At 42.0% G+C, this 27,068-nt stretch overlaps 1 protein-coding gene across 12 annotated transcripts in view; it reads right to left on the reverse strand.

Annotated features, from left to right (window-relative positions):
- Window positions 1-8,052: 8,052 nt before the first annotated feature.
- sytl2a (synaptotagmin-like 2a) overlaps window positions 8,053-27,068 on the reverse strand; it is an 84,479-nt gene continuing 65,463 nt past the window's right edge. For all 12 annotated transcript variants that reach the window (XM_068033949.1, XM_068033948.1, XM_068033943.1 and 9 more), the window contains 2 exons: window positions 20,724-20,929; window positions 8,053-8,747 (listed from right to left, as the gene is read on the reverse strand). In XM_068033949.1, coding sequence (XP_067890050.1) covers window positions 8,599-8,747; window positions 20,724-20,929 — 355 coding nt within the window. In that variant the 3' untranslated portion in view covers window positions 8,053-8,598. The remainder of the gene's footprint in view (window positions 8,748-20,723; window positions 20,930-27,068) is intronic.

A 27,068-nucleotide genomic window follows, 5' to 3' on the forward strand; every position in this document is an offset into this window, starting at 1 on the left:
AGCAGACTCAAAGGGCTGAATGGCCTACTCTTGTTCCTATGAAGCTGAAGGGCAGGCATAAAGGTTTGAATGCAGTAGTTTAATGGAGACTTGTAGTTGGATCAGCTTAGACATGCTAACTGACTGTGCAGGAGAACTGAATCATGTGATATTGCATCACTTCCTGTGATGACATGCAGATTAGCATAATATATTGAAATGATTATATTTAACATACTAAAAATACACTATCACAACCAGTGCATCCACTATCTCTGTTCTTTTAAAAACCTAGGATGTAGGCGATCATGTCCAGGGGGTTTGTCAGCTTTCAGTTCCATTAAATTTTCCAGTATTTTTTCTTTACTACTATTAATTACTTTAAGTTTGTCACTCTGATTTGACCCTTGTTTCCCCACTATTTTTGGTATGTTTCTTGTCTCTTCTGTTGTGAAGACAGACACAAAATATTTGTTTAACGCCCCTGCAGTTTCCTTATTTTCCCACTAATCAGCCTCTTGGGTAACTATCGATTACTTTGACCACTCAAGAACGTAATAGGAGCAGGAGTTGACCATATGGCCTGTTAAGCCTGCTCTGCCATTCAATATGATCGTGGCTGATCTTCGGCTTCAACTCTACTTTCCCACCCACTCGGCATATCCCTTGATTCCCTGAGGCGCCAAAAATCTGTCTATCTAAGCCTTAAATGTATTCAACTTTGAAGCATCCACAACTCTCTGGGGTAGAGAATTCCAAAGATTCACAACTCTTTGAGTGAAGTAATTTCTTCTCATCTCAGTCCTAAATGATCAGCCCCCATATTTCAGATTCCCCGACCAGCAGAAACCATCTCACAGTGTCTACACTATCCAGCCCCTTCAGAATCTTATAGGTTTCAATAAGATGGCCTCTTTTAAACTCCAGAGAATACAGTTGCAATTTACTCGGCCTCATTTCATAGGACAACCCCCTTATCCCAGGGACCAATTTTGTGAACCCTTGCTGTACCGCCTCCAATGCACGTATATCCTTGCTTAAATGTGGAGACCAAAACTGCACACAGTATTCCAGATATAGTCTCACCAAAACCCTGTACAATTGTAGCAAGACTTCATAATTCCTGTACTCCAATCCCCTTGCAATAAAGGCCAACATGCTATTTGCCTTCCTAATTGCTTGCTGTACCTGCATGCTAACTTTTTGCATTCCTTCTACAAGCACACCCAAGTCTCTTTAAATATCAATGTTTACAAGTTTTACACATTTTAAAAAATATTCTGCTTTCCTATTCTTACAACCAAAGTGAATAACTTCACATTTCCCTACACTATACTCCATCTGCCATCTTGTTGCCCACTCACTTAATCTGTCTTTCTCTCTTTGCAGTTTCTGTCCTCCCCACAGCTTACCTTTTCACCTAGCTTTGTACCATCAGCAAACTTAGATACATTACTCTCTGTCTCTTCATGTAAGTTATTGATATATAAATAGCCGAGGCCCAGCACTGATTCTTTGTAGCATTCCATTATTCACAGCCTGCCAAATTGAAAATGCCCCATTTATGCCCACTCTGCTTCCTGTCCATTAACCAATCTTCTATCCATGCTTATATATTATCCCCAAATCCATGAGCCTTTATCTTGCCTATTAACCTTTTGTGTGGCACTTTATTGGATGCCTTTTGGAAATCCAGGTGTGCTACATCTATTGGTTCCCCTTTATCTACCCTACTAGTTACATCCTCAAAAAACTCTAATAAACTTTTCAAACAGGCTTTCCCTTTAGCAAAACCATGTTGATCTGTACTAATCATACTATGCTTTTCTAAACACATTGTTAAGCATTTTCCCAATGTCTAATGTTAGGCTAACTGGCCTTTCCTTCCTTTCGTGAAAAGCAGTGTAACATTTGCCAAATTCCAATCTGAAGGGACTGTTCCTGAATCTAAGGAATTTTGGAAAATCATAACTTGCACATCCACCATCTCTGCAGCTATCTCTTTTAGAACCTTAGGGTGTAGGCCATCAGGGCCCAGGGATTTGTCAGATTTTAGTTGGTAAAGTTTCTCCAATACTTGTTCTCTGCTGATATTAATTTCCTGTATTTCCTCACTTTTTTTGCCCCGAGGTTACCATCTATTTCTGGTATGAAACTTATGTCTTCTACTGTGAAGGCAGACATAAAATATTTGTTCAATGCCTCTGCCATTTCCTCATGATGATTTCTTCTGTCTCTGCTTCTAAGGGACTAACATTTATTTTAGCTACTCTCTTCCTTTTTATGTACTTATAAAAGCTCTTGCAACCTGTTTTTATATTTCTGGCTAGTTTACTCTCAATTTGTTTTCCTTGTTAAATCAACTTTTTGGTGGCCCCTTGCTGGTTTCTAAAATACTCTTAATCCTCAGACTTGCTACAGTTTTTTGCAAAATTGTAAGACTCTTCTTTTAAGCTAATACTATCCTTAATTCCTGAGTGAGGCACAGATAGGTCTTTCTTGCCGAGTTTTTATTTTTCAATGGAATGTATTTTTGTTGAACATTTTTAATTGTTTCTTTAAATGTTTCCCACTGTTCATTTACTGCCATACCTTTTAGTCTATTTACCCAATTAACTTTAGCCAGTTCTCCCCACATACCTATATAATTGGCATGGTTTAAGTTTAAGATTCTTGTTTGTGATTGAAATGCGTGACTTCCAAATTTAATATGGAATTCAATGGTATTATGATCACTGTTTCTCAGTGGATCTTTTACTATGACATTACTAATTAACTCTGCTTCATTACACAATACTAGATCTAAGTCCCTAGTTTGTTCCACAACGTATTGCTCCAAGCAACTATCTCAAAAACATTTCTAGACCAATCTTTCCAATTTTGTTATCCCTATCTATATGAAGACTAAAGTCCCCCACAATTATTACATTGCCTTTGTTACAGCTCCAATAATTTTTTTGTTTAATGCTCTGTCAAATGATATAACTACTGTTAGGAGGCCCATAAACTACACCCACCAGTGTTTTCTGATTCTTGCTATTCCTAATTTCCACCCATACTGATTCTACTCCATGATCTTCCAAGGCCAGATCCTTTCTCACTACTGTCCTTATGTCATCCTTTACCATCAGGGCTGCCCCTCCTCCTTTTCCATTCCGCCAGTCTTTCTGAAATATTGTGCATCCTGGAATGTTTATTTACCAACCTTGATCACCTTGTAACCATGTCTCTGTGATGGTGATTGGATCTAAATCATTTACCTCTATTTGTACCACTAGTTCATCTATCTTCTTGCAGACGCTTCATGCATTCCCCTCCAAGCCAAACACCATCCTGACTTGGAACTATATCGCCATTCCTTCGGTCGCTGGGTCAAGATCCTGGAACTCCCTTCCTAACAGCACTGTTGGTGTACCTACACCCCAAGGACTGTAGCGGTTCAAGAAGGCAGCTCACCACCACCTTCTCAAGGGCAGTTAAGGATGGGCAATAAATGCAGGCCTAGCCAGCAACACCCACATCCTCCGAGTGAATGAAAAAAACATAGAGGGTTTAACGTCTTTTTTTAAAAACTTCTATTCCTTGCAATGACCCTATTTCCTGATATACAATTTTTGTTAAACTCTCTGTCCCTCCCTGCTTGTCTTTACCCACAACACTACTGTTCAGTGCCGCGATCTTTCTTTCCCTTTACCCGAACCCTCTCCCCACTCTGTTATTTTAAAGCCCTGTCCCTAGCCCCAGTTATATAATTAGCCAGGGCACTGGTCCCAGCCTGGTTTAAGTGGAGGCCATCCCAATGGAATAGCTTCTGTTCCCTGAGTACTGATGCCATGAATTAAAACCCCTTCTTCCCACACCACTCTTTGAGCCGAGTATTTAATTCTCTAATCCGTTTGACCCTATGCCAGTTGGTGCGTGGCTAAGGTAACAATCCAGAGATGATTACCTTTGCCCTTCTGTTTTAATTTGGACCCTAACTCCTCAAATTCTCTTAGGTAGAACCAGGAATGATATTCTGCTATGTCATTGGTTCCCATGTGGACCACAATAACTGGTTCCTCCCCCTCCCATTCCCAGTTTCTCTCCAGCCGTGAGGAGAGGTCTTAAACCTGGCACTGGGCAGGCAACACAACCTTTGGAGCTCCCGGTCGTGGCTGTAGAGAACAATATCTATCCCCCTAACTATACTGTCTATCACTACCACATTCCTCTTGGCTCCCCCAACTTCAATGGCATCCTTCACCATAATGCCATGGTCAGTTCATTCATCCACCTGCTGAAGCCTTCTCCTGATACACACAGGTAGCAATGTTCTGAACCCAAAGACTCACCCCCTCAGCTCTTCAAACTCTCACCACTGTTTCTAGGTTGTCTGGGAAGCAACTTGTGTCTTCTACAGCTACTGGAGACTGAAAAATGAGCACCTCTTTCCCCTCTGCACCTAATTCCCATGTGAACCAAATTCTCACCTTCACACTCTGTCTACATCTCAGTCGAAGTCTCTTCTGTGTGCCGCTTACTGCCTTTTTACATACTTGTAGAACTCTTAATCTATTTTTATATTTCTTACTGGTCTACTCATATTCTATTTTCTCCCTCTATCAAATTTTTAAATCATCCTTTGTTGGTTTTTAAAACTCTCCCAATCCTCAGGCTTACTGCACTTCCTTTCAATATAAGTTTCTTTTTACAAAAACTACAAAGAATTTTGGAACCCCCACCCTGCCCCCCCCCCCCCTAGAGGTGGATGGGCCCATAATTTCCCACTGCCAGCCAACATACTGGTTTGTTGGCATGGTCCAGCCTCCGGGCCATTTTTAAGAATGGCTGGTTTGGGGGATGGCGAGACGGAAGGCTGACATTCGCAGCAACCCGCCCGCCGGGTGGCACAGTGGCTAGCACCGCAGCCTCACAGCTCCAGTGACCCGGGTTCAATTCTGGGTACTGCCTGTGTGGAGTTTGCAAGTTCTCTGTGTCTGCGTGGGTTTCCTCCCACATGCCAAAGACTTGCAGGTTGATAGGTAAATTGGCCATTAGCAGTTGCCCCAAGTATAGGTAGGTGGTAGGGAAATATAGGGACAGGTGGGGATGTGGTAGGAATATGGAATTAGTGTAGGATTAGTATAAATGGGTGGTTGATGGTCGGCACAGACTTGGTGGGCCGAAGGGCCTGTTTCAGTGCTGTATCTCTAAACTAAACGAAAGCCGGAGCCTGCTGAAGTACTGAGTCAATCATGTCCAGAAAGCTCATCCTCTGTCCATACGTCCTGTTCTGGGGATATCGCCTCCTTCAAGCTGGTACTCTGGTCCATCCCTTCGTCCTGTGGAGCAGCACGTGGCTGTGGAGAAGGCAGTTGCAGCTCCTGGTGCTACTGTTATTGGTGTGGCTGCGCCTGTTGCTCCTCATTAGAGGTCCATGCTATACTTGCATACGTTGCTCCCAAGTTGCAGTGAAGGCTGCCAGTAAGGAAGTTGAGATCTAGATGAGTAAGTTCCAAGGTAAATGAAATGACTACCAAAAAGTTGGATTTCACCTTCAAAGCAGTGAAATCAGGCTCTCAGAACAAGTCCCATAAGCATAAGCCTTTCAAATAGGCTAGCCAAAAGCTTTGCAATTTCACTGTTTAAAAGTTTTCCTAGCAAGAACTTATACAGCCTTTAATGTAATAAAACGGCTCAAGGTAAAGGCTTGCTACCCGACAATGTGTTGGGTTCGGGTCGGGCCAGACACACATGGTAAGTGCTCTTAAAAATAAAAAACTTACCTGAGCTGGGAGTCTGGGACGAAACGGAGTCTGCGCAGTGAGCAAGTGACATCACTATGACAGCATCATGCACACACTGCAATTCGTGGAGCTCCCCAAGCGGAAAGGATCGAGTCGTGGTCAGGCTTGGGTCGGGTCAGACGCAGGGCGAAATTGGAGGGAGTTGGACTGGGTCGGGTTCTTTTTCCCGACCTGAGCAGGCCTTTGTCCCAACACACTTCATCGGAGCATGATAAAACAAAGTATGACACCAGTTGCAAAAGGAGATATTGGCTGGGATTTTTCCCTCGGCGGACAGGAGACGTCCACCGACTGAAAAGTTGGCAACAAGCTCACCTGGGGATCTGACCCACATTTTGCGGTTCCCTGGCCTTTAATTGTTCTGAGAGTATTCCAAAGCTTGGGACCTTGGCAACTGAAAGTTGAGCGATTAAAATCAAGGATGGGATGCACAAGAGGCCAGAATTAGAAGGATGCTGATATCTGGGAGAATTGTGGGGCTGGAGGAGATTATAGAGATCGGGATGAGGCCATGGAGAGATTTGTAAACAAGGATGAGAATTTTAAAAATCAAGAAGTTGCTTGACTGGGAGCCAATGTAAGTCAGCAAGCACAGGGGCGATAGGTGAACAGGACATGGTGCAGGTTAAGACACGGGCAGCAAGAGTTTTGGATGACTTCAAGTGTAGAGAGAGTAAAATGTGGGAGACCAGTGAGGAGTATGTTGGAATAGTCAAGTCTAGGAGTAACAAAGGCATGAATGAGGGTTTCAGCAGATGAGCTGAGACAGGGGCGAAGTCAGGCACTGTTATGGGGAGGTGGCAATAAGCAGTCTTAGTGATGGCAAAAATAGGAGTTCAGAAGTTCACCTAGGGGTCAAATGTGACACCAAGGTTGTGAACAGACTGGCTTAATCTCACATTGTTTCTAGGGAGAGGGATAGAGTCAGTAGGTAGGGAATGGAGTTTAGAGCAGGGACCAAAAACAGTGGCTGCAATCTTCCCAATATTTAATTGGAGGAAATTGCTGCTCTTCTAGCACATCAGTTTCATTGATCAGTGACTCCTTGCTGTGCTCTCAGCTTGTTGACCCTGGTGATTTCCACATAGCCAGTGCAGGAGTTTCCTGAGCTGTTAAAAATGCTGGGTTAAATCTTCAGTTAATTGGTGATCTAAGTATCGAAATTACTTACCAGACAGCTCCACAGGTGTTTTCCACTCACCTGCAAACCAACCTGGGTTCAACCTGGAAGTGAGCAGGATCATGTCGGGTTCCTGACCCAGCGACAGTTTTCAGGGCTTTAAGTCCCACCCTTGCAGTTAGAAATTTGATCCATGTCTTCACATGATGTTTGGAAGGGTTGGCATCCAAGGGGGTCAAGGTTGGACTCTTTCAGTATCTTCTGAATGATAGTATATAAGTGGGAGAGAAACCGTTGCTTGAAATGCTCTGGCTACAATCAAATAGGTGAGACTGGAACCAAATAAGGGCAGTCCCACCAAGGCTGGACAACAGTGGAGGGACGTTGGTTGGATGTTGGGTGGTTGGGTGGGTGGGTGGTGGCGGGGGGTGGGGGGGAGGAGAGCGGAAAAGATGGTGTGGTCGACTAAGTCAAAGACTGCAGAGGGGCCAAGGAGAGATAATTCACCATGGTCAGAGATTCTTGTTTGTGGCTTTGATCAAGGTCATTTTGATACTGTGCGAGAGGCAGAAACCTGATTGGATAGATTCAAATCAGGAGTTACAAAGGAGATGGGCTTGGATCTGGGAAGCTTCTCTCCTTTGTCTCAATTTTAGAGACAATCACTGCTTGCTTCCCTTCCCACCCACTCCCAACCTGCCCCCTGTCCTACAAACACTCGAGCTCTAATCCTGACCGTTTGTACATCCTTACCAATTCCTGACGAGACGTGTCTTCCATAAGACTCACTTCCTGCTTCATTGATTCGGTTTCCTCCCAACGCAACCACTGAACCTACCCTCCTGGTTCCCATGCTAGCTGATGTTAATTCACTTTAAGAAATACCCTTTCTTTCATCCATCGATCTTCATTGTGAAGCATTTGGGGGCTAAAAAAATGTTAAAAGGTGCTTTATGAATCAAGTTACTGTTGTACCCTGCTGGCAAGTGTTTGTCCACTAATCAGTGTCTGGAACAAAATGACAGAAATTGCAAAGTTGCTGTGCATGGGAATTACAGATATTAGGTGGACAGCAACTGCTGTATCAGTCACATGCAATACCACCATTTGACAAACAACCCCCAGGTAATGCTCACTAAAAAAACTCAAATGATAGTTTGTGTCTTTTTTATTACATACAATATTTCTACCGACAGTCTGCAGGGATGTATTTGCAACAATTCATGAAGAATGTTTAAACCTTTTCTGCATGTTAATACTTTCCTAACTTAAACAATTCTCAAATTGATTCAGACATTGTTTAAGTGCTATAACATAAAATAATCACTGCATAGATGCTCAAGTTCACATAGTATATAAACAAAATAAAGGTAGGTTTGTTACTAGCAAAGTATTGCAGCATCAATATAATAATACATTGATATCAGACTGAAGTTAATTTGAATGTTCAATATTGAAGTACTATTTCAGACTGAAGTGTTATATCCCAGCATGGTAAAATTTATTTTAAAGTAACATATAGCTTTGGCTTTTCCTTTAATAAACGGAACTTGGTAAATCCATAAATGTTTTTCAGCCCAATGCAAATAACTGTCACAAACAAAAAAAATTTTCCTCTATATTACCAGAACTGTGTACGGACACAAGATTTTTGGTATACCAATTTAAAAAAAAGACATTTGCCAGTTTTGTAAAATTTAAAAGTTCAATTTAGTTTCCTGACATTTTGCTAAGCCTCAACATTCTCAAAGGAAGCATATCCTCAATCCAAATATTTGGATGGGTAATCATTTTATCCCACACAGCTACTTCTTCTGCTGTAGAATCCATCCAGTCCACTGTCAATCCATAACTTTTACCTGTAAAATAAAAGAATGGTCAAAGGAAGAATGCGGCTTTTGAATTTTTGTTTACAAATGCACAACATATTAGTTACATCACTAAAAGATTACACAGCTAATTGCCCCACTTATTTGTGACATCAATGATGCACAGCAGTCCTTACATCAAGAGCTTTACATAAAATATATAGAAGCGGACGCCAGCTGAAGGAGAAAATTAGGATTATAATAGTGGGCTGCACTGAAAGGTTTTGAGTTGGAGGGAAATGGCAAGGTGAAGCAACTTCAGAGTAGAGGAGGATGGTGGCTGAACAAGGGACAAGATGGAATGAAAGCAGTGAGAGGGCAATGAAAAGTCCCGAGTTAGAAGAGCAAACGATATATTCAGTAACATGAAATTGGAGATCAACACTAACATATGAAGAGAGGAAAGGTCATTGAAGGAGTTGAAAGCTAGGTCAAGAATTGAACTCTAGAGCATGAAGGGCCACCGAAGCGTGGAAAAATTGAAATTATTAGGGGGACGGTAGCATTGTGGTAATGTGACTGGACAAGCAATCCAGATGCGTGGACTGAGGCTGTGTTTAAACCCCACTATAGCAGCCGGGGGAATTTAAATTTAATTAATAAATCTGGAATAAAATGTTATTCTCAATAATAGTCCTGAAACTACTGGATTGATGTAAAAACCCACCTGGTTCACTAATGTCCTTTGGGGAGGAAATCTGCCATCCTTACCTGGTCTGGCCTGCACATGACTAGACACACAGCAATATGGTTGATAGTTAAATGTCTTCTGAAATGGCCTAGAAAGCCAATCAGTTTAAATTGCACAGTATTAAACTGCTACAGTAAAGTTGAATAAAGCATCGACCTAGGCACCGGAAACAACAAAGGCACACCCTGCCCGGTCTACACTACAAAGCCCTCCTCACTAACATCTGAGGACTGTTGCCAAAATTGGGTAAGCTGTTTCACACACTAATCAAGCAACAGTTTGACACAGGCATACTCACTGATTCAGACCCTACAATGTCCCAGACTCCTCCAACACCATCCCTGGATATGTCATGTCCCATTCCACCAGCAGGATAGATCCATCAGAGGTGGTGGCAGTGGTATGGAGTCAGAAGGGAGTGGCTCTGAGAACCCTCACATTGACTCTGGACCCCATGAAGTTTCATGACACCAGGTCAAACATGGGCAAGGAAAGCTCTTGCTGATTAACATCTACCACCCTCCCTCAGCTGATGAATCAATGATCCTCCATGTTGAACACCACTTGGAAGAAGCACTGAATATAGCAAGGGCACAGAATGTATTCTGGGTTGGGGACTTTGACGCCCATCACCAAGAGTGGTTCGGTAGCACAACTACCGACCGAGCTTACTGAATCCTGAAGGACATAGTTGACAGACTGGACCTGCAGTGGTGGTGGGGGTGATGTGGTGAGCGAACCAACATGAGGGAAAAACCTACTTGACCTCGTCCTCACCTGTCTCAGGTGCATCTATCCATGACAGTATTGGTAGGAGTGACCACCGCAAAGTCCTTGTGGAAACCAAGTCCTACCTTCACACTGAGGCCACTCTCCATTGTGTTTAGAATTAGAATTAGAATTAAAACATTACAGCACTACCACAAAACTAAATGGCACAGATTCAGAGCAGACCTAGCAGCTCAAAACTGGGCATTCATGAGGAAGTGGGGGTCATCAGTAGCTGAGGGATTGTATTCAAACACAATCTGTGACCTCATGGCTCAGCGTATCCCTCACTCCACCATTGCCATCAAGCCAGAGGATCAATCCTCTTTCAATAAGGAGTACAGGAGAGCATACCAGGATCAGCACTAAGCATATCTAAAAATGAGGTGCCAATCTGGTGAAGCTACAACACAGGACTACATGCATGCTAAACAGCAGAAGCAGCATACTATAGACAGAGCTAAACTATTCCACAACCAATGGATCAGATCTAAGCTCTGTAGTCCTTCCACAACCAGTTGTGAATGATGGTGAACATTTAAGCAAGTAACCGAAGGAGGAGGCTCCACCAACATCCTCAATGATGGGGGAGCCCAGCATATCAATGCAAAAGACAAGACTGAATCATTTGCAACCATCTTCAGCCAGAAGTGCCAAGTGGATGATCCAGTTTGGCCTCCTCCCGTGGTCCCCAGTATCACAGATAGCAGTCTTCAGACAATTCAATTCACTCCATGTGAGATCAAGAAATGGCTGAAGGCACCAGATACAGCAAAGGCTATGGACCCTGACAGCATTCCAGCTATGGTACTCAAGATTTATGCTCCAGAACTAGCCATGGCCTAAGCCAAGCTTTTCCAGTACAGCTACAACTGACATCTACCAGATAATGTGAAACATTTCCCAGGTATGTCCTATCCACAAAAAGCAGGACAAATCCAATGTGGTCAATTATCGCCCCGTAAGTCTACTCTCAATCAACAGCAAAGTGATGGAAGCTGTCGTTGATAGTGCTATCAAGCAGCACTTACTCCGCAACAAGTTGCTCACTGATGCTCAGGGGGACCATTTGACTTCAGACCTCATTACAGCTTTGGTTCAAACATGTGCAAAAGAGCAGAATTCCAGAGGTAAGGTGAGAGTGACTGCGCTTCATAGCAAGACAGCATTTGATTGAGTGTGGGATCAAGAAGCCCTAGCAAAATTGAAGTCAATGGGAATTGGAGGAAATCTCTTCACTGGTAGGAGTCATATCTAGTACAAAGGAAGATGGTTGTGGTTGTTGAAGGCCAAACATCTAAGCCCCAGGACATCCTCAGTGTAGTGTCCTAGGCCCAATCATTTTCAGCTGCTTCATCAATGATCTTCCCTCCAACATAAAGTCAGTGTGTGGATGTCTGTAGACAATTACTCAGGGTTCAGTACGAATATACGAATTAGCAGCAGGAATAGGCCATTTGGCACCTCAAGCCTGCTCTGTCATTTGATATCGTGGCTGATCTGAATGTGGCCTCAATTCCACTTTCCTGTCTGCCCCCCATAACACTCAACTCCCTTGTCTATCAAGAATCTATCTAACTCAGTCTTGAATATATTCAATGACCCAGCCTCTACTGCTCTCTGAAGAAGCGAATTCCACAGACTAACTATCTGCCTAACAGATAAAATTTTTCCTCATCTCCATCTTAAATGGGAGACCCCTTATTTTTAAACTGTGTCCCCTAGTTCTAGTCTCACTCATGTGGAAACATCCTTTCAGCATCCACCCTGTCAAGTCCCCTCAGAATCTTATATATTTCAATAAAATCACTTGTCATTCTTCTAAACTCCAATGGGTAAAGGCCAACCTATTCAACCTTTCCTCATAAGATAACCCCTTCATCCCAGAAATCAGTTGAGGTGAACCTTTTCTGAACTGCTTCCAATGCAATTTTATCCTCTCTTAGGTAAGGAGACCAAAACTGTATATAGTACTCCAGATGTGGTCTCACTAAGGCCCTGTACAGCTGTAGCAAAACTTCCCTACTCTTATGTTCTATTCCCCTTGCAATAAACGACAACATTTCATTTGCGTTGTGAATTCATTGCTGTACCTACATACTAACTTTTAACTTTTTGTGATTCATGTACAAGGACACCCAGATCCCTCTATACTGCAGAGTTCTGCAGTTCTCTCTATTTAAATAATATTTTGCTTTTCTAACCTTCCTGCCAAAGTGGACAAGTTCATATTTTCTTACATTATACTCCATCTGCCACATTTTTGCCCACTCAATTAACCTATTATTATCCCTTTGTAGAGTTTATATGTCTTCTTGACAACTTACCTTCCTACCTATCTTTGTCTCATCTGCAAATTTAGCTAACATACATTTGGTCACTCCATCCAAGTTATTGATGTAGATTGTAAATAGTTGAGGTCCCAACACTGAACCTTGTGACACTCTACTAGTCTTATCCCACCACCCCAAAAATGACCCATTTATCCCTACTCTCTGCTTCCTGTTAGTTAACCAATCCTCTATCCGCGCTAATATGTCATCCCGTACACTATGAACTCTTATTTTGTGTAGCGACATTTGATGCAGCGCCTTATCGAATGCCTTTTGGAAATCCAGGTACACCACATCTACAGGTTCCCTTTTATCCATGCTGCTCGTTACTTCCTTAAACAACTCTAATAAGTTTGTCAAACACAATTTCCCTTTCACAAAACCATGTTGACCCTGCCTGATCGCATTATGATTTTCTAAATGTCCTGCTAAAATCTCCTTAATAATGGATTCTAGAATTTTCCCTATGACAGATGTCAGGCTAATTGGCCTATAGTTTCCTGCTTTCTGTCTCCTTCCTTTCTTGAATAGAAGTGTTACATTAGCTATTTTCCACTCCGCTGTGACCTTCCCAGAATCTAGTGAATTTTGGAAGATCACAACTAATACATCTACTACCTCTGCAGCCACTTCTTTTAAGACTCTAGGATGCAGACCATCAAGTCGTGGAGATTTGTCAGCCTTTCGATCTAACAGTTTTCCCAGTACCTTTTTCCTGGTGATTGAGATTGTAAGTTCCACCCCGCCCCCCCACAACCCCTGCCACTTTACCTCATGTTTCTAGAGTATCTTTAGAATGTTTTTTGTATCTTCTACAGTGAAGACGGACACAAAATACCTGTTCAACACTTCTGCCATTTCCTTGTTATCCACTATTAATTTCCCAGACTCGCTCGCGAGGACCAACATTCACTTAAATTATTATGTTTTTATATTTTCAGCTAGCTTTCCCCCATACTCTAATTTCTCCCTTTAAGTCATTCTTTGCCAGTTTTTAAAATCTATCCAATCTTCTGATCTACCACTAATCTTTTAGAATTGTACACTTTTTCTTTCAATTTGATACTATCTTTAACTTCCTTAATTAACCACAGATGATTGCATCCTTCTCATAGTCTTTCTCACTGGAATATATCTTTGCTGAGAATTATAAAATATCTCCTTAAATGTCTGCCACTGCTTCTCTCCTGTTTTATCTTTTAACCTAATTTCCTAGTTCACTTGGGCCAACTCTGTCTTCATACTTTCATAATTGCCTTTAGGAACATAGGAGCAGTAGTAGGCCATTCAGCCTGCCCCACCATTCAATATGATCATGACTGATCTTCCACTTCAATGCCTTTTTCTCTACACTATCCTCATATCCCCGTATGCCATTTGTATTTAGAAATATGTCAATCTCTGCTTTAAACATACTCATGACTGAGCTTCCACAGCCCTTGAAATAGAGAATTCCAAAGATTCACAACCCTCTGAGTAAAGAAATTTCTCCTAATCTATGTCTCAAGTGGCTTCCCCCTTATTTTGAAATTGTGTCCCCTGGTTCTAGACTCCCCAACTAGGGGAAACAGCTTAGCTGCAAATACCCTATTTATCCCTTTCAGTATTTTGTAGGTTTCAATGAGATCACTGCTCATTCTTCGAAACTCTAGAGAATACAGACCCATTTTCCCCAATCTCTCTTCATAGGACAGTCCCGCCATCCCGGGAACAAGTCTGGTGAACCTTCGGTGCACTCCCTCTATGGCAATAATATCCTTCCTAAGGTAAGGGGACCAAGACTGCACACAGTACTCCAGGTGCAGTCTAACCAAGGTTCTATACAATTGAAGCAAAATTTCACTACTCCTGTACACAAATTCTCTTACTATAAAGGCTAACATACCATGAGCCTTCTTAATTGCTTGCTGTACCTGCATGTTAGCTTTCAGTGACTTATTGACAAGGACACCTAGGTCCCTTTGTAAATCTACACTTTCTAATCTCTTACCATTTAAGAAATACTTTGCACATCTATTCCTCCTACCAAAGTGGATAACCTCACATTTTTCCACATTATATTCCATCTGCCACATTCTTGCCAATTCACCAGTCTGTCCAAATCCCCTTGAAACCACTTTGCATCTTCCTCACAACACACATTCCCACCTAGTTTTGTATTATCCGCTAACTTGGAAATACTACATTTGGTCCTCACATCCAAATCATTGATATATATTGTGAACAGCTGGGGCCCAAGCACAGATTCCTGCGATACCCAACTAGTCACAGCCTGCCAGTGCGAGAATGACCTTCTGTTTTCTGCCTGTTAACCAATCCTTAATCCATGCCAGCAGATTACCTCCTGTCCCATGTGTTTTAATTTTGCTAACCAACCTCCTGTGGGGGACTTTATCAAAAGCCTTCTGAAAATCCATGTACACCATGTCTACCAACGCCTCCCCTTCATCAATTTGGTTACTAAAATCCTCAAAGAACTTCAACAGGTTTGGCAAACATGATTTCCCATTCATAAATCCATGTTGACTATGCCCAATCAGATCATTATCCAAGTGCATATTTATCACATCCTTTAGAATAGATTCTAGCATTTTTTCAACAACTGATGTAAGGCTAACAGGTCTGTAATTCCCTGTTTTCTCTCTCCCTCCCTTCTTAAATAGTGGGGTGACATTTGCGACCTTCCAATCTGCAGGAACGGCTCCAGAATCTACCAGAATTTTGGAAGATGGTCACCAATGGATCCACTATCTCCATTGCTACCTCTTTCAACAATCTGGGATGTAGAATATCAGGTCCTGGGGACTTTTCAACCTTCAGCCCCACTAATTTCTCCATTACAATCTTCTTACTAATACTAATTTCTTTCAATTCCTCATTCCCCCAATCCCTTGGATCTCTAATTCTGGGAGATTTCTTGCATCATCCTCAGTGAAGGCAGACACAAAAGTAATCATTTAGCTTCTCTGCCATTTCTCTATTCCCCATTCTAAATTCTCCCGATTCTACCTGTAATGGACCCATATTTGTCTTAGCCAAATGTTTCCTTTTTACGTACCTTTAGAAGCTTTTACAGTCCGTTTTTATATTTTTTGCTAGCTTACATTCATATTCTATTCTCCCTTTTTCAGTTTCTTCGTCCTCCTTTGCTGTATTCTAAAATCCTCCTAATCCTCAGGTTTACTACTACTTCTAGCAACTTTATAGGCCTTTAAAAATTTTTTTTTATACAATCCTTAACTTCCTTTGTTATCTACGGTTGACTGCCTTTACTTTTGGGGTTTTTGTGCCTTGAAGGAATGTATAGTTGCTGTAAACTATATAATATTTCTTTGACGACTATCCATTGCCTATGTACTGTCATACCTTCTAATGTATTTTCCCAATCCATCTCAGCCAATTTGCACCTCATACCTTCATAATTTCCTTCGTTCAAATTTAACACCCTGGCTTCAGATCGAACTACCTCACTTTCAAACATAATGTAAAATTCTATCATATTATGGTCACTCATTCCTAAAGGTTCTTTTTCAAGAAGATTATTCATTATCCCTTTCTCATTACATAATACTAGATCTAAAATAGCCTTGATATCTAGTCGGTTCCTTAACATACTGCTCTAGAAAACCATCCCTAACACACTCCAGAAACTTGTCCTCCAAAGCATTAGTGCTCATTAGGTTTACCCAGTCCATATGCAGATTGAAATCACCCATGATGACAGTATTACCCATGCTACAAGCTTCTCTAATCTCCTGATTAATACCATTCTCCACCACTACTGTTTGCTGGCCTATAAAATAACTCCTACCAATGTTTGCTGCCCCTTGCTGTTTCTTAGCTCCATCCAAACAGATTCCACATTTTGGTCTTCCGATCTGGGATCCTCCCTTACTAATGTACTGATCCCATCTCTTATCAGTACAACATCACCTCCTTTTCCATTTTGCCTGTCCTTCCTAAATGTCGAATATCCTTGAATATTCAGTTCCCAATCTTGATCATCCTGTAGCCATGTTTCCATTATGGCAATTAGATCATACCCATTCACCTCTATTTGGGTCTTTAAATGATCTACCTTGTTGTGAATGCTGCGTGCATTCAGGTAGAGTGCCCTTAACCTTATCTTCTTGACATTCTGTATTCTAAGCTTAGTTGATAGTCACCTTTGTTTCACCTGCCTTCTAATGTCACTGGTTACTTTTGTACCTCCCGTTACTTCCTTCCAATTTGAGCTACCCCTCAGGTTCCCACCCCCCTGACAAGCTAGTTTAAACCCTCCCCAATAGCACTAGCAAATCTCCCTGTGAAGAGGTTAGTCCCAGTCCTGTTAAAGTGTAGCCCATCCATCCTGTACAGGTCCCACCTGCCCCAGAACTGGTCCCAATGCCTCAGAAATCTGATGCCCTCCCTTCTACACCAATTCTCCAGCCACATGTTCAATCGATCAATCCTCCTATTCCTATGCTTACTAGCACGTGGCACTGGGAGTAATCCTGAGATTACTGCTTTGAGTCATAGAGATGCAGCACTGAAACAGGCTCTTTGGCCCACCGAATCTGTGCCGACCAACAACCACCCATTAATACTAATCCTACATTAATCCCATATTCCCTACTACATCCCCACCATTCTCCTATCACCTACCTACACTAGGGGCAATTTACAATGGCCAATTTACCTATCAACCTGCAAGTCTTTGGCTGTGGGAGGAAACCGGAGCACCCGGTGGAAACCCACGCGGTCACAGGGAGAACTTGAAAACTCCGCACAGGCAGTACCCAGAATTGAACCTGGGTCGCTGGAGCGGTGAGGCTGCGGTGCTAACCACTGCGCCACTGTGCTGCCCACAAAGCAGGAGGTCCTGCTTTTTAATTTCCTTTCTAACTCCCTAAAATCTGCTTTCAAGACCTCATCCCTCTTCCTACCTATGTCACTGGTACCAATGTGGACCACAACCTCTGCTGTTCACCCTCCCCCAGAAGGATGTCCTGCAGCCACTCCGTGACGTCCTTGACCCTGGCACCAGGGAGGCAACACCATCCTGGAGTCACATTTACTGCCACAGAAACACCAGTCTGATCCCCTGACTATCGAATCCCCTTCCACTATTGCTCTTCCACTCTTCTTCCTTTCCTCCTGTACAGCTGAGCCACCTGTGGTGCAACAGGCTTTGCTCTGGCTGCACGCCCCTGAGAAACCATCACTCTCACCAGTATCCAAAATAGAAAACCAATTAGCAAGCAAGATAGACTCAGGGGACACCTGCACTGCCTGCCTGGTTCTCTTAGACTGCCTGGCGGTCACCCATTCCCTCTCTGCCTGCATGCTCCTAACCTGTGCTGTGACCACCTCCCTAAATGTGCTATCCAGATATCCCTCTGCCTCGCAGATGTACAACAGTGACTCCAGCCGCCGCTTGTGTTCTGAAACCCGGAGCTCAAGCTTCTGTAGCTGGTGACACTTCCTGCAGATGACACACACATGGTGTCCATTACTTCCCACATATCGCAGGACGTACTGTCTACTTGACCAAGCTGATCTGCCATAACGCCACTTTTAAAACTTTTTATTACAATGACATGTAAAATAACTTACCAGTTACACACCAGTCAGCTTCTTCCCCTGTACCGAAGAAAGGTGCAGATACTGGAGGCTGCAAAAAGAAGAAAGCAAAGAAGGGAAAGGAAAGCAAAGAAGGGAAAGGAAAGCAAAGAAGGGAAAGAAAGAAGGGAAGAAAAGAAAGAAGGAAAGAAAAAAGGGCTGACCCCTCCCCCCCACACATCAAACTCCCACTTAACACTGTACACTCAAATTATTTTTTTTCTTAATTTATAGTTCCCCTCAATTACCAAACTCCCTTAACACTCTGTGCCTTCCAGCAGCATGGAGTCCCCAGAATTTATACTCTGAAAACAATGCTATATCAACTCTGCCATAGCTCAGAAACTAGTTTAAGCTAGCTACCTAATTAACTAGCTACAGCTATTCCCAGAGTGTTAGTATACCCGTTTAAAACTGCAAGAAACCTAACTTGCCTCTTAACTGAAAGAGGAATTTCAATTAATTGCTAGATGTATATGAAACAAATAAAAACCAGTCTTGACAGATTAACCCTTAAAATTCACTCACTTACCAAACTCCCTTCTTCACAGTTTAAAACTCTAGTCTTAGACCCACACTTCCCACCCTCAAACTGAATGTGAAATTCACTTCATATTATGATCACTGTTGCCTACAGGCTCTTTTACTGTGAGGTCATTAATTAATCCGGTCTCATTGCACATTACCAGGTCTAGAATGGCCTGCTCCCTGGTTGACACTACAATGTGCTGCTCTATTATACTGAATACACTATGAAATCATCTTCCAGGCTACCTTTGCCAATCTAATTCCTCCAATTTATATGTAGATTAAAATCACCCATGATTGTTGCACTACCTTTTTTACAAGCCCTCATTATTTCCATCTGTATACTCTGTCCTACAGTGTAGCTACTGTTAGGGGACCTATAAACTACTCCCACGAGTGATTTCTTTCCATTGCTATTTATCATCTCTACCCAAACTGATTCTATATTTTGATGTTTTGAATGAAGGTCATCTCTCACTACTGTACTAATGTCACCCTAATTAACAGAGCTACCCCACCACCATTTCCTAGCTTCCTGTACCATTCAGAACTCCTCAGATACTGAAGCCTCCATGCCTGCATGCAGCAAGACTTGGACAACATTCAGAATTGGGCTGTAAGTGGCAAGTAACATGTGTGCCACACAACCACCAGGCAATAACCATTTCCAAGAAAGAATCTAATCATCTCTTCTTGACATTCAATGGCATCACCATTGCTGAATTCCCCATCATCACATCCTGGGGTTACCATTGACCAGAAACTTAACTAGGCCAGCCATATAAATAGTGTGGCTACAAGAGCAAGTCTGGAAATTCTGTGGCAAGTAACTCATCTCCTGACTCACCAAACCTTGTGCATTATCTGCAAGGCACAAGTCAAGAGTGTGATGGAAAATTCCCCACTTGCCTGGATGAGTGCAGCTCCAACAACACTCAAGAAGCTCAACACCATCCAAGACAAAGCAGTCACCTTCATCGGCACCTGTCAACCACCTGAAACATTCATTCCCTTAAGTATGCTAAACAGTGGCAGCAGTGTGTACCAACTACAAGATGCATTGCAGCAACTTGCCAAGGCTTCTTTGACAGCACCTTCCAAACTTGCAACCTCTACCACCTAAAAGAACAAGGGCAGCAGATGCATAGGAACACCACCACCTGCAAATCCCCATCCAAGTCACACAACATCCTGACTCAGAACTATATCACTGTTCCTTCACAGTCGCTGGGTCAAAATCCTGGAACTCCCTCCTTAACCACACTGTGGGTGTACCTACATCACTTGGACCGCAGCAGTTCAAGAAGGTAGCTCACCACCACCCTCAAGGGCAATTAGGAATGCGCAATAAATGCTGGCCTTGCCAGTGATACAACCGATGACGAATAACAAAAAGGAACTCGCCGCTGTAAGCACTTCCCCCCCACAGGATTAACAAAATCTCTCAGTACTACAGGAACTGCTTTGGAATCAGTTGACAGAGGAAATCCTCTTTTGTTCAGGCTGATGAAGTGGTTTCAAGCAAGCCAATTGCTACATGACAAATATAAACACTGACCTAGAAAGAGGGCATTTATAATTAAGACAGTCAAAACTTTAAAAAATGCCATGATGTGCCCAACAGTTTCAGAAACCTTTGACCAAGTTGGTGGGCATTGCACGTTTGTATTTCTGTGATCACCTGTATGCATATCATAGATTAAAATATCGGCTGTCAGAGAAACCTTCCATGGCAATCTTGCATATCATGGACTTGTACACAATGCATTTTCCAGGCCAAAGGGTTTATCTACTGGAATTCCTCCAATCTGCTTGCCCTGCACACCAGGTAAGTAAGCCAAATGTATTTAGCGTAGACTGTAATCAAAAATTGAGTAACAGGTCCTTTAGTGAAAAAGGGATTGCTACCTCGGATACGGTGGGAAAATTGGTAAATGGTTCTATCCTGTCACAATGAAGTTACCAATAACCAATCAGCTGCAGTAGATTACAATGAAATAAAATCTGTTTTGTTTCAAACCTCCATGTCTCAAAGGCTATTACCTGTGCCAAGGCCAATCCTTAGTCCTCCAAGAAAATGATTCACTAGTTTGTCATGGTCCCAGACTGAAAGTTCAACACATGCATCCTTAAGATCTTCAGTCCTGAAGCCATCATAAACCATGGTGTGGTTGAATGCAGGATTTCTGCTTTTCTTCACAACCCGAGTCTTCTGACGACTTTTTCTGCTTGTGTCTGGAAGAATGAAGCTTGCAGGGCAAAAAAGGAAGGCAATTACAGCAGTCTCAAAAGTTTCTCTGATCTGAAACACTTAGGTTTACTGTCAAAAAAAGAATTGGTTTTGTCACACACACTCCCCTGAACACTTAAGAACTTTAACTTGGTTATCACAAAGGCATGACCAAGTCAAAAAGTTTGACATTTGGTTAGCCTTTGGAACCAGCTTTCAACCAGTTAAGCATCAAGTATTATTTACATAGGTCAGAGGTAAGATTTTGTTGCTAAATAGTGAAAAGAAATAAATAAGATTAAAAAGGTTAAAATAGTAAATATTTAAGACAAAAATTGGGGAACTAGGCACAGAAAATGTTTTCAAATATTTTGTGGTGGAATCTTGATTGTTCACATTTTTGTCTATTGGCAAGGACTTCTGAAAATAATGGAAGGCCCACAACACTACAGGATGCTTTTTTTTTTGCTTCAGTTGCCAAATTATGTTGGCATCGCACAGCTGATCTGCCAGCTCACCATTTCATTGTACTCAACCACTACTCCAACTACTGGATCTTGTACAGACCTGAGAAAGTCTGACAAAAACTCGTCAACCTGCACATGCATCGAATCTTTAATGTAGCAAAAGTGGGTGCAAAGCAGACTAGAGTGGAGAAGAGTTACAGGAAATGACTAAATCCATGGTTAAAGTGGTAGGGTAACTACAAATACTGTAACAAAATGCATTTATATAACATTTTGAACAGAAAAATACTCCAGGTAGTTCAAAGAAGTGTAGTTAGACAAAACCTACACGAAACCAATAAAGATGATATAAGAAGGAGTGTCTAAAATATTGGTCGAAGCGATGAGCTTTAAGGAGGGTCTTGCATGAGGAGAACATGGTGGAGAGGTTTAAGGAAGGAATTCCAGAATGTGAGGCCTAGGCTGCTCAAAGCATAGCCACTGAGCAAAAGAGAAACAAATTTCACAAGATAGGACTTTTAAATGAATGGGGTTGGGGGGGGGGGGGGGGGGGAGCATCAGGTGAAGGGAAATTTAGGAATCTAAAGAGAAAAATTGAGGCAATAGAGCAGTGCAGTGACTTGGGTAAAGACAAGCAGGGTGGGACAGGAAGAGACAGAAGGGTAGTGGGGGGAGTTTTATGCTCTCCCCTGTGGTGACTTTGGAGGTGGGGAGAGCATATAATCGGGCGGGATAGAGATGGGTGGGGGCAGCCGCCACCTTCCTGCCTCCACCCAAATTAAGTCTGGGCATGAACACTTATGAAGAGACACTGAGACTGGTGGAAGGTTTTTGAGTGAGGAGCTATATGTTTGTAATACTTTTACTCTGTACAATAAATGTGAAACTGAGTAAAGATAGACTCCAGCATCATCTTTCTACAACAAGCTTTCTGGAATTTAACTTGGTAGCAGAGGATGAAGGCTGCCTAAATCTGAAGGTTGGAAATTAAGAATTTTTGTTTTAAAACATAGAAAACTAAAATCTCACTGGCTATTGTGGAAAATATGGCAGAAAGTAAGTGTAAAGTGTCAGGGTATGATTACCCTCCAATGTTCTGAGTCTGAACCATATAACCAGTGGAAGAATGAAGTGGATATGTTGACATGGGTTACGTACCTACCATAGAGGAAACAAGGTATGGCCTTGGCAGTGTCACTTCATACCAAAAGTAAAATCAGAAGTGTTTTGTGAATTGGATGCTCGTCATTTGGATACTAATGAACGTTTGCATCTTCTGTTCGAATTCTTGGATGAAATTTACAAGAAAGCTGACCTATTGAATGCGTATGAGGCATGGTCAGACTTCGAAAGAATTTCAAAAACATATGGCTATTCAATGGAGAAATATATCATGGACTTTAACAGACTGTATAGAAGATTGAGGAAATTCAATTTGGAGATCCCTGGTTCAGTGCTAGCATTTCAGTTGCGAGATTATGCTAGGATATTGCATGTGGACAGGCTCCTGGTTGTAACCAGGGTTCTTGCAAAAAGACTCCCCATTAGATCAGATGCCTGCTGCCTTAAAGAAATTCCTGGGGAAACAGAGTCATTTCCTGCAGCCCTGGTAGAACAAACAGGGCATTCTGCAGTGTCGCAAAGAATGGAGGACTCAATGATTACTGGATTTTGATATAGTACAAATACTGGACACAAGCAGAAGTACAATGGAAGAGTTAAAGACAGGAGGAATGAGGATGAAAGCACCATTAGCAGGTCTATTACAGCGGAAGACAGAATTGGAACAGCAATCATAGGCGAATGAATCCCAGGCATGCCCAAGGAACAGTTTCAGGTGTGACTCAAAGTATCATTATACAATGAACTGCCCGATGCAGAGGGACAGAATCCTCAAAATAACACATGACACAGAGAATTCTGGGGCAGAAGAGGAAGAAACTGATGAATCTGAAGGAATTGTACTAGTCACAATGAGTTTTAGTCCTGTGATGAATGTGTTAGTTCTAGATTCGTTCAACTGTGCTGTATTAGATAGTACTTGCACACTGACAGTATGTGGAACTGATTGCTTACAATGTTATCTGGATTCACGCAATGAGGATCAACACAAGGTTAAGGCATATAGAAGTACTACCAGCTTTAGGTTTGGTGATGACAAAACATTAAAGTCACTGAAGAGAGTCATAATTCCATGTAAAATAGCTGGAGTGATCCACTTTACCAGTATTGATGTACTCTCGAGTGATATACCTTTACTGTTGAGTGAACCTTCAATGAAAAAGGCACAAATGAAACTCAAAATGGAGCATGATAATGCAATTGTTTTTGGAAAGTCAGTGAATTTGCAGTTTACCCAGTCAGGGCATTATTGTATCCACTTAACAAAACCTGATGTTTCTAGTCAGAGTGTTAGAGAAGTATTAATGACATCAGGTGAAAAAAATCAGAGAAAAAAAAGCAAATTGTCTGAAAGTTACGCAGACAATTTGGTTACCCTTCTTGTCTTTAATAAGGTAGTTGCCATGGATTTAAAGGTATGGGACAAAGACAAGAATATTTTCATTCTACATTTTAGACCTAGCAACTAGATTTCGTCTTTCTACAATAATACACAGCAAGAACAAAAGGGTGAATATAGATAAAATCATAGAGAATTATATTGGGACTGGACTTGGGTTACCAGCTACGTTCCCGACTGAAAGTGGAGGGATATTTGCCAATGACGAGTTCAGAGACATGAGAGAAAACATGAACATTATGGTTATGAATATCATAGCTGAAAGTCCTTTCAGCAACGAGCTCTGTGAAAGGAATCACGCAGTGATCGATGAAATGCTGCATTACAAGTTGACAACCGTCTTCATGCAAAGAATTTGCTTCAGATGGTTGGGGGGGGGGGGGGGCGGGGGTGGCGGATATAGTCCTTATCAATTGGTCTATGGGTGAAATCCCAAATTACCTTCTGTACTGTGCGACAGTCCTCCTGCTCTAGAAGGTACTACAATTAGTTCCATATTTTCCAGACACATTTGAATGCTTAACATGCAGGGAGACGGGCTTTCATCATGGCTGAGGTCTCAGACAATTCGGAGAGCTCTGAGGTGTTGTATAAGGCCATCTGAGATGGAATTTAATTCAGGAGATTTGGTGTATTATAAGAGAGAGGATCATAGGAATGGAAGGGCCCTGTTAAGGTAACAGATTGTGATGATAAAACAGTAGTTATCAAGGATGGAAACCAAACAGTTAAGGCTCATTCCTTACGCCTAATTGGGGTTGATTACAAAAATCTCAGAATCTGAGCAGCTGATAGAGGGAAACGAGGCACCTTGTACCTCAAATGATCACATGTCTTTTAATGAAAGTCCTGAGGAACAGAATACGGTAGATCAAGGTTGGATAGCGTGAGCGATCATGATACTCAGGAAAGAGCTATTGTATCCAAAGGCCCATTACTCTGAATAGGTACTTAGGTGACATATATTCCAGAGGGATATTAAAAATGGAGGGATGTAACAATTGTGGAACGTACAGGAAAATCTACTGGCAAGTTTAAACATTGGTTGAATGTTCAAGGTGATGGCCAAGAAGCAAGGTCCATGGACTGCAGAATGGGGTGAGTGAGGAGTAAGAAATTGCAGTGCAAGTTCTAACAGTGGGTCTGGGAGTGACTCTTGCGTAAGGAAACGAACATGTACTGGACCAAGAAAAAGATTAAGAAAGTGAAAATGGAATGAGAGCAAACTAGCGAGAAACATAAAAACAGACTATAAAAGCTTCTATAGGTATAGAAAAAGGCAAAGATTAGCAAAAGCAAATGTGGGTCCATTACAAGCAGAGTCAGGAGAATTTATAATGGGGAATAAGGAAATGGCAGAAAAACTAAACAAATACTTTGTGTCTGTCTTCATGGCGGAAAATACTAAAACCCTCCCAGAAATAATGGAGAATTAAGGGACTAGCGTAAACAAAGAACTGCAACATATTAATATTAGTAAAAAGTACTGGAGGAATTAAAGTGATTTAAAGTAGATAAATCCCCTGGACCTGATGTTCTACATCTCAGTGTTGAAAGAGGTGGCTGTAGAGATAGTAGGTGCATTGGTGGTCATCTTTCAAAATTCTATAGACACTGGAATGGTTCCTGCAGATTGCAAGATGGCAATTGTAACCCCACTATTTCGTAAAGGAGGGAGAGAGAAAATGGGGACTACAGACCTGTTAGTCTATCAGACGTTGGGAAAATGCTAGAATCTATAATAAAGGATGTGATAACAGGACACTGAGAAAATAGTGGTAGGATTGGGCAGTCAACATGGATTTATGAAAGGGAAATCATGTTTAACAAACCTGTTGGGAGTTTTTTGAGGATGTAACTAGCAGAATAGATAAGGGGGAACTGGTAGATGTATATTTTGATTTTCAGAAAACTTTTGATAAGGTCCCACACAAGAGGTTAGTAAACAAAATTAGAGCACATGGGATTGGGGTGAATATACTAGCATGGATTGAGAACTGGTTAATGGACAGAAAACAGAGAGTAGGAAGAAATGAGTCATTTTCAGGTTGGCAGGCAGTGACTAGTGGGATACCTCAAAGGATCAGTGCTTGGGCCCCAGTTATTCACAATCTATATCAATGATTTGGATGTGGGGATTAAATGTAATATTTCCAAGTTTGCAAATGACGCAAAACTGAGGAGGATGCAAAGACACTTCAAGGGGATTAGGGGAGGCTAAGCAAGTGAGCAAAAATTTGGTAGATGGAATACAATGTGGAGAAATGTGAGGTTATCACTTAAAATGGTGACAGGCTGGGAAGTGTTCAACTTCAAAGGGACTTGGGTGTCCTTGTTCATGAGTTACTGAAAACTAGCATGCAGGTACAACAAGCAACTAAGTCAAATGGTATGTTGGCCTTTATTACCAGAGGATTTGAATCTTGGAGTAAAGATGTCTTACTACAATTATATAGAGCCTTGGTGAGACTATACCTGGAGTATCGTGTGCAGTTTTCGTCTCCTTATCTAAGGAAAGATAGACTTGCCATAGTGTGAGTGTAACAAAGGTTCACCAAGCTAATTCATGGGATGGAGGGATTGCCCTATGAGGAAATATTAAATAGACTGGGCCTTTATTCTCTGAAGTTCAGAACAATGAGAGGTGATCTCATTTAAACACACAAAATTCTTACAGGGCTCGAAAGGGTAGATGCAGGAAGGATGTTTCCCCTGGCTGGGGGGTGTCTAGAACCATGAGACACGGTCTCAGAATAAGGGGCAGGCCATTTAGGACTGAGATGAGGGGGAATTTCTTCACTCAAAGGATGGTGAATCTTTGGAATTCTCTACCTCAGAGGGCTCTGAAGGCTCAGTCGTTGAGTATGTTAGGACTGAGATCACAAGATTTCTACAGATTAAAAACATCAAGGGATACGGGGATCATGCAGGAAAATGGTGTTGAAGTAGAAGATCAGCCATGATCTCACTGAATGGCGGAGCAGCCTCTAAGGGCTGAATGGCCTACTCCTGTTTCTATTTGATATGCTCTTAAAGAGCCTCCAATAGTGCACGAGGGAGATCATAGCAATAGTCCTGAAAGACATCAAAGTGCCAATAGAGGTCGTAGTTTGAACAGATTCTACAATGCAACGAAGGCTAGAGAGCAGTCTCGGAATAGAACTGGAAGC

This window comes from Heterodontus francisci, chromosome 6, assembly GCF_036365525.1.
Source record: "Heterodontus francisci isolate sHetFra1 chromosome 6, sHetFra1.hap1, whole genome shotgun sequence".
NCBI classification, from domain to species: domain Eukaryota; kingdom Metazoa; phylum Chordata; class Chondrichthyes; order Heterodontiformes; family Heterodontidae; genus Heterodontus; species Heterodontus francisci.